Genomic DNA, 8646 nt, shown 5'->3' on the forward strand with positions numbered 1-8646 from the left:
CATGAAGGTTTCTGTGGTTGGACTGACCTGCTGCCCCTTTAAGAGGGAGGCAGGTTTGGGCTTCTGGCTGGAATGAAGCCACCTCAGATGAGAATGACTGCAGGCTTTCGGTACCAAGGTTTAACAGGGTGCTCACTTCACACTTGGGCTTTTCTCTTTTTTGGGATGGCTTTTCTCAGGAGAGAAGGGGCATGGCACACTGCAGCAGCTTTCTTTTTGGGGTTTCTAGTTTTCCTTCTGATCTTTAAAAGACAGGAAGAACCATTTTTGATTGGTCTGAATGTTTGGGCGGTTTTGTGGCCAGCCTAAAATAAAACAAGACAAATCTACAACTGATACTTCCTTTCTAGTCATTGATGACCATCCTCACATGGGACAGATTTCCACAACCAATTTAATACTGCAAATCTGTCCTGTGTGGTCTTTTTTCTGAGAACTGTAACACTACGTTTATACAAAGATCAAACATGTAAACAGTTATTGTCTAACTAGTTACACCTGGGAAAGTACTGGATCATCTCTGACTGACCTGAGAGTCTCCAGCTTACAGAGAGGATCCTGGAGAGCACCACAGAGCAGCTTCACTCCTGGATCCTCCTCAGGATGGTTCCAACTCAGGTCCAGAACCCTCAGATGGGAGGGATTGGACCTCAGCGCCGAGGCCAGAGAGCCACAGCTGATCTCTGATAAACTGCAGTTCACCAGCCTGGAAAAGGAATAAATGGGGCAAATAAAAACACATTTCTAAATATGAAAATGAAGAGAAAAGCAGAAAATGTAAAGAAATTTAGAAAAGACCAACAGAGGCCTCCTGACCTGAGCGTCTCCAGTCTGCAGTTTGGATGCATCATTGCAGAAGACAGTAACTTTACTCCAGCATCTGTCAGGCTTTGGTTCCATCTTAAGCTCAGCTCCCGTAGATGAGAAGGGTTGACGTCATTGCTGAGGCCAACTTCCAACACTCCCAATGACTCGTTGAAAGAAAATCACCAGACAGTCTGTTGTGTATGAAACAAAAATAGTGAGTCAAACTTTGGGATTTCTCATCAACTTATCTGAGAATCTACCTCAACACAAATGTAGCTCATTTCCTGGAAAAGCTAAATTCAACACCGTAGAGCAACAGTTTGAACGACCATCAGATCTGAAATGCAACTGAATTATTCTCAACATTTGTCTTATTTTAGAACAGCTCATAATTACTCAATATTTAAAATGATTGTAGCAAATGGTTTAAAGAAGCGTGCATCTTTTTATCTGTCTATCGGCTCTTTGGATATTTTGCATTTCATCCAATTTGTACGATGGTGCGTCAAGTCTTAATTCAGCGATCCGATCGATGACATCAGAGTCTCTGGTTGCATCGATTGCCCTCAGCTTCTGTTCTATCTGCCTGTTTCCCTTCAAATCATTTTCACTGCACCTTTTGTTGCTAGTGATGAAGTTGCCACCTAACGGGTGTGGAAAGGCTCAAACAACTTTGTGGGTCACATAAAGGCTCCAAACGGAACCGCCACAAAGACCTAAAACACCCATTTAAACCAACGAGGCCGGCTGTTTTTACGTTGAACAAATGAAGCAAAATAGTCACGTGTCATTAGTTAAAATGTGTTTTTCTGTTGTTAGAATACGATGTATACAAACAAACAAAAGTTATTTAATGACATGACAGTAATTTCATGATAGTCAGTTAACTTGTGGCTCCTATTATTCCTGCCTTATGTTGGTTTGTCTGGATTGACCTTTGAACTTATATCCAGCCAGTGTTGAACATTTCTGGATGAATTGTTGTTGTTTTTAATTTATGGACGCTGCAATGGAGATAAAGAATTGAAGGAATGACCACTGGAGGGGGTATTGCTACCTGACATGATCCACTCGCTTGATTTAAACGCCGATGTCCGGCCCCAAAAATCTTTACTTACACGACCTTCCTGCAGTTCCTCACAGCTGGAATCAGGCGACGTCGTCCCTCCTCTGAGGTGTTGTACTGCAGCAGGTTCAGCTCATCCAGAACCTCCTCTGACATCTGCAGCAGGTAGGCCAGAGCTGAACAGTGGATCACTGACAGTCTCCTCTCTGATATCTCCCCTGACTTCAGGAACTCTTGGATCTCCTGATGGACTGACTGATCCTTCATCTCCATCAGACAGTGGAAGATGTTGATGCTTCTGTCTGGGGAGACTTATTACTGTTCCTCTCCTTCAGGTTGTTGAGGACCTTCTGGATGGTTTCTGGGTGGCTCTCCGTCTGATCCAACAGTCCACCCAAGATCCTCTGATTGGACTCCAGAGAGAGACCATGAAGGAAGCGAACAAACAAGTCCAGGTGGCCATTTTTACATTGAGAGATTTCATTAGTGCTCTCATGAGGAAGTCATCAAGAGATTTGACTGGATCGTTATTAAACAACCCAACAAACAGGAAAAGGGGTTTGGTTGCAAATATTTTAGGAGAGACTCCATAATCCTTTTTTCCTGGTGTAACAGTGGAACATGTAGACGGCAGCCAGAAACTCCTGAATGCTCAGATGAACAAAGCAGTAGAGATGATTTCTGGAAGATCACACTCTCTCTCTTGAAGATCTCTGTACAAACTCCTGAGTACACCGACACCTCGGAGACGTCCAGTCCACATCGCTCCAGGTCTTCTGAGTAGAACATGATGTTTCCTTTCTCCAGATGTTCAAACGCCAGCCGACCCAACTTCAGAAGGAGTTCTTTGTCAGCCTCAGTCAGTTCCTCTGGTCTCTGCTCTCCTCCATACATCTGCTCTTCCACTTTATTGAACCCTCAGGAAGCAGTAGAGGTCAGTCAGTTCCTCTGGTCTCTGCTTTCCTCCATACTTCTGCTTCTTCCTCTTCATCTGAACCATCAGGAAGTGTGAGTAGAGGTCAGTCAGGGTTTGGGGCAGCTCTCCTCTCTGGTCTCTGGTCATCATGTCCTCCAGAACTATAGCAGTGATCCAGCAGAAAACTGGGATCAGACACATGATGTGGAGGCTCCTGGAGGCCTTGATGTGTGAGATGATTCTCTTGGACAGATCTTCATCACTGAACCTCCTCCTGAAGTACTCCTCCTTCTGGGAGTCAGTGAAGCCTCGTACTTCTGTGATCCTGTCAACACACGAGGGAGGAATCTGATGGCTGCTGCAGGTCTGGAGGTGATCCAGATGAGAGCTGAGGGAAGCAGGTTCCCCTGGATGAGGTTCACCAGGAGCACGCCAACGGACGATACTTGTGTGACATCAGAGATGAGCTGATGTTGTTGAAACCCAGTGAAAATCTGCTTTCATCCAGGCCATCAAAGATGAACAGAAGTTTCCAGACAGTCAGATCTTCTGCTCTGATCTTCTGTAATGTTGGATGGAAAACATGAAGCAGTGAGAGAAGACTGTGCTGCTCATCTCTGATCAAGTTCAGCTCCCTGCATGAGAGCGGAAGCACCAGACTGATGTCTTGGTTCTCCAAACCTTCTGCCCAGTCCAGACTGAACTTCTGCACTGAGAAGGTTTTTCCAACGCCGGCGACACCGTTGGTCAGAACCACTCTGATGTGTCTCTGTTGCTCAGATAAGACTTTGAAGATGTCCTGGCACTTGATTGGAGTGTCCTGGATGTTCTTCTTGGAGGTTCTCTCAAGCTGCCTCACCTCATGTTGTGTGTCCACCTCCTCACTTTGTCCCTCAGTGATGTAGAGCTCAGTGTAGATCTTGTTCAGCAGGGTTCCACTTCCTGCTTCATGAGTTCCTTCAGTCACATGTTCACATCTTCTCTTCAGACTCATCTTATGACCTTCTATCACCTCCTGCAGATCACTTCCTGAACATAAGTAAACCAATGATTTCCATCTATAATAAATCATCAACACAACTACAAATTCATGACATCACAAATTAAATCTCATATTGAACAGTTTTACTTTGTTTGGGCTTCATTTCAGCATCTCCAGATCTGCTTCCAGATTGTGAACAAGAGGACTCTCCTGGTGGAGCTGAGTTTGATCGGATGTGCTCCCCCCTCTCACTATGAAACACATCTCTATTAGTCCTTTGATTTATAGGATGAAAGAACCTGATCAAGACTCAATATTGTTCCAGCATTTATGTCTGAATTCATCTTTCAGTTTAAACCTGATTCTTGTTTCTAATCAACAATATTCACATTAAGTCTGTAACTATATGACTGTCTGAGGTTTAAGTGTTAAACATCTCCAATAATAAACTCACAACCTGCTGCTGTTAATGTGACTAACAGCTGCCACACAAACACACATCATCACGCTTTAGTTTTCTTACATTTCCTCTGAACTTTTGAAGGTTATTAGTCCTTGTTTGGACTGGTCACTCTTCAGGGACACACAGCTGGGCACTGTGGACTCTGCTCTGTCCTCGTCCATCCTGAGGAAACATCAGAAATAGTGATGAGACTGTGATGAAGGTAAATAATCTGTAGAGGTTGGAGTTAAATAATCCCAATTCACTGCATTTTTATCAAACAGGAACATTTCTAATCCATTCTGGATAACAACTGAATCAATAAATCAATGATGTCTCTGTATCATTTTCATGTTTTCAGAGTTTAAGCTGCTTTTTTTAACTGTTCCCTGCAGTGAGAAAAGAACTGGCACCTTTTCCAGCCCCTCATCCTGCAGCACTGAATGTGCTCTAAAGTTCTTTCCAGAGCAAACGTCTCTGCACTTGCAGCAACATGTTGTAGTCATGGATCCGTGAGGAGAACCGGATACAGGAAACGCCCCCACTTTGATCCCAAAACCCAACTGGTGGCCACGGTGGTCCGGCAACGACGGGGACGCTGGTCCATCGGGCCGACAACACTGGTTTTCCACAGGCCAACATGGTGAAAGGACTGTCTTCAGCTCAGCCACTAAATTATCTGGTGCTACATAAACATACTAGTCAGGACTTTTTAACTTCCCTCCTTTGTTCCCCTCTTCAATTATTTCTATGATCCAAGTCCTCAAAGATCACTGCTCTATTTAAAATAGATGAAAGAAATGACACCCACTCCTGCATTTCTTTCACAGTGGTTCCACAACATAGAACAATAAACCACTGTGAGAAAACGTGCAACATGAACCCAAAACCTGTTGGTGTCCTGTGATCCTGTGTGGATTTAGTTATTTAGTTTATTGTCTTAAATTGGTCCGGCTGAGAGATGCTAACTTGCCCACGATTAGATGTTGTTTGACAGGTAATACCAAAATATCCAGCTGTGACCTGGACTGTTGAACAGCTCTAATAACTCTAAGAGCTTTTCACCTGTCACAAAAAAGTTTTAAAATGTTGTTAATACCTGTTAAGACTCTCTAACAACGTTAACAGCATAATACTCACTTTACACTCACCTTGTCGCTCTTCCTGCTTCGTCTGAACAGAATACTTTCACTTTAACTTTTAAAACCTAATCAACAGCTTCATGGCGTATATATTACTACCATTAAAGCATTCTGGGAGGGTTCAAAGTTCTTTTAGGATCAGTAGCAAAGAGCAGAAACATAAACTAAACTTCACTTAGAAAGACTATTCAACTATAACTAAAGCCAGACTATAAGAAAGTTAAATAAGACCCATTCATTTATAATGTATAACGATGTTTTGTGCTAAAACTAAATATGAAGTCTAGTTGAATTTTCTTAAGCCAAGACTCTTCAGCTCTATGCAGCTCTTCAATAGTAACAAAAATGTTTTCAAATCTTGATTTTATCTCCCAACACAACTGTCAATTCTTTTCAATAATGCTCTTCGTTTCCACTCACCTTGTCGGTCTTCAGTCTTCCTGCTCAGTCTGAACGGAATACTTTTACCTTTCCTTTTTCCTCTGTTAATGAACAACTTTATGGCTGTTGATTAATATTCCACTACTATAAAAGCATTCTGGGAGGGTTCAAGATTAAAAGTTGTTTTGCTATTTTAATGCCCTAAATATGTTTTTGCATTTAATTAAAAACTGACAACTAGTTAAATAAATAAATAAGATTTATGATGCTTGACAGATTTGAAAGACTTGTAAAAGCAGCATATTTCTGCAGCCCTGGAGTCCAGGAGGAGCAGCAGAGGTCAGAATGTGTCGGAGCGCGTTTAACTACTGTCTGCAGTTCCACGCGTGTCCACCGGGTGGCGGTAAAGCACCACATGATATTTCTCCTTTTTGGAACTTCTTCAGCTGCGTTGAGCTTTAAATCTTCACCTGTCGCTCCCTTTAAGCTCTAAACTTGCGGTTCTGTGTGTAGTTTGTTGGTTTAAATATTTTTGATGAATTCAGATGACGATGACTGAAACTGTCAATGACCAATAGAAAGTTCGTCCATTGTTCTACTGCGTCACACATTTTCATTATTTATTGTCATTTTTGGGTCTAAACTGGGCCAGTTCTGTGAGCTGTTTTGCTTTTTCTGTGGACCAGATGTTCCAGGCAGGTTCCATCATCGGACACAGACGGAGACAGGTCACGTGCAACAGTCAGCCTTTAGTTCTTTATTACAGGAGGATCTGGTTTATATACAGACACGTATCTGCAAAATACTAAAAAGTCTATGAACCCAAAGTACTAAAAAGTCTACATCCACGCACACGCGTGTATTAAGTGTTTTACACACGTGTGCGCGTACGTGCACACTGTATATTCATCTAATAACTGTTAGTTTCTAAAACAGCAAAGTAGAGTCACTGAGGCACGGCTTCACCTCCTTTACACCGAGGTTTCCCTGAGCAGGTGTGATGAACTGTTGCAGAAGGAAAAGCATGGAACATGTTAATAACCGGACACAACAACACTCAGGTTTATTGTCTGACGGCATCAGTGTCTCTGGTTGCATCTGTCTGAGGAGCATTGTGAAACCAGGAGCAGTGTAAATGAGGGGGGGGGGGCAGTGAGTGGATGCTGCATTCATCAAACACACAATAGTCAGAAGAGAAGAAGGAAGAACAGAAGCCCGTGTTCCTCAGTGTTGGTGTGGAGACGCCTGTTTGGAGGAGCAGGAAGCAGGCTGGACTCTTCCAGCTGGCTTTAATGCCACTTCTCTTCTGAGAACCTCCCAGCAGCTTTCTCTCCACCATCTTTTTACGCTGAAGGGTTTGATCATTTCAGGTCAGATGTTCTTGGACTGAGGTTAAACATGTTTGTTCTTGTGCTCGGAGCGAACCGACGATCCTCTAAAGTCAGGCATCCTAAAGGTGGATGTTTTCTGAGGCCTGGAGGCTTTAAAGTGGCGCTTTTACCCACTTGTCCTCGTTCTGTTGGAACTTGATCCAAAAACCTTTTCTGGAGCTTCATGTTCTGCTTTTTTGAAGGAATGAAATGGTTTCATCAGCGCTGCCGGGGGCTGAGCAGGCTTCATAAATCTGAAGCTCTGAGATCCTTTAAAGATCTCCTGGAATCAGCAGATGGGGGTTTGATCCAAAACTGTAAGAATCAGTCAAGCTATCAAATCTTGACTCAATCCAAGCGTGAACCAGTCCATCCAGAGCTGATTATGGCTCAGCCAGAGGAAAGCACGGCCTGGGGGGGTTCATATGGAGCAGGCACACTCTGGCTCTATTGCTACTGAAAACAGCCCTTCAGCACAGCAGCCTGAATACAGTTCTGGAGAACACCTGTTCCCAGCAGAACCTGTTTAAAACGGGACCAGTAAAGATGCCCGGCGTGACCACGACCACGGGGGAGGAGAGGGGGGGGGGGGGGGGGCAGAGACAGCGTCCAGATGCCGCTGCCCACCGATTCACCTGGAAACAACAAAAACCCCAGCAGCTTGGACCCAATATGGCAGCGTGTTCCTCACAAACGCTCCTCAAACTCTCCCCACAGCTTCATTGCTAAACAGGATTTGGGTTTTTTTGTCTGTGCTAAATGGAAAGTGTTTGTCCTTTGGTGTCCAACAGGACCACGATTTGGATGGATGATTTGATGTTATTGAGAATAAAACAGCTGAAAATGGAAGCGGAGATGTTTCAGAGCACCAGAGTTCAGAAAGAGTTTCTAATCAAACACCGCCTGTTGGGAATGATGAATGGATGAATTTTTATTTAATTTAGACTAATTTTAACATCCTTTATGCCAGTTCCATAGAGCGTGCGCACACACACACACTAGCAAAGATGATATCCAAACAGCCAAATAAATGGGAGTCAAAAGAAATCATTTAAAGCTCATATGTCAGAGTCAAGGTCGAGGGTTTTCTATGGCCCCCGGGATGATATTGATTTATTATTAGAACCGGCCCGCAGGCCGCAGATGTTTTAACTGGCCAATACTACATTTCCCACAATGCAACGGTGACAGTCTGAGCGGGAGGTGGCTTCATTTCATTATTTATCAGTAGTCATTAGCATAACAGCAAAAGTTAACTTTCAGATACCCATAAAATGGCAAAAGGGAAGGTGGACACTGAGAACCGGGGGTTCAAACAAGGTGGGAGTGGAGTACATGTTCACGGAGGCAGCTGGGAAACCTGGGTGTCTTCTGAGTGGAGAAAGGGTGGCGGTGATGAAAGAATATCATCTGAGACGCCATCATGAAGCTAAACACACGGACAAAGACAAGACATGGACATGGAACAAAAGCTACAGAGGTTGAGGAGTTAAAACCAGGCCTCAAATCTGGACAGGCTCTGTTCAGAAAAGCCAAATCT

General features: G+C 43.7%; 1 protein-coding gene across 1 annotated transcript; it reads right to left on the bottom strand.

Moving 5' to 3' along the window:
- Window positions 1-2814: 2814 nt before the first annotated feature.
- Window positions 2815-4091, bottom strand: LOC130520985 (NACHT, LRR and PYD domains-containing protein 3-like). The gene is made up of 2 exons (XM_057024655.1): window positions 3919-4091; window positions 2815-3818 (listed from the first exon to the last, which is right to left on the bottom strand). Exons 1-2 carry the CDS (start codon window positions 3932-3934, stop codon window positions 3208-3210), a joined length of 627 nt encoding a protein of 208 aa, XP_056880635.1. The 5' UTR covers window positions 3935-4091; the 3' UTR covers window positions 2815-3207.
- Window positions 4092-8646: the final 4555 nt, after the last annotated feature.

Source organism: Takifugu flavidus, unplaced genomic scaffold, assembly GCF_003711565.1.
Source record: "Takifugu flavidus isolate HTHZ2018 unplaced genomic scaffold, ASM371156v2 ctg626, whole genome shotgun sequence".
Classification (NCBI taxonomy): Eukaryota; Metazoa; Chordata; class Actinopteri; order Tetraodontiformes; family Tetraodontidae; genus Takifugu; species Takifugu flavidus.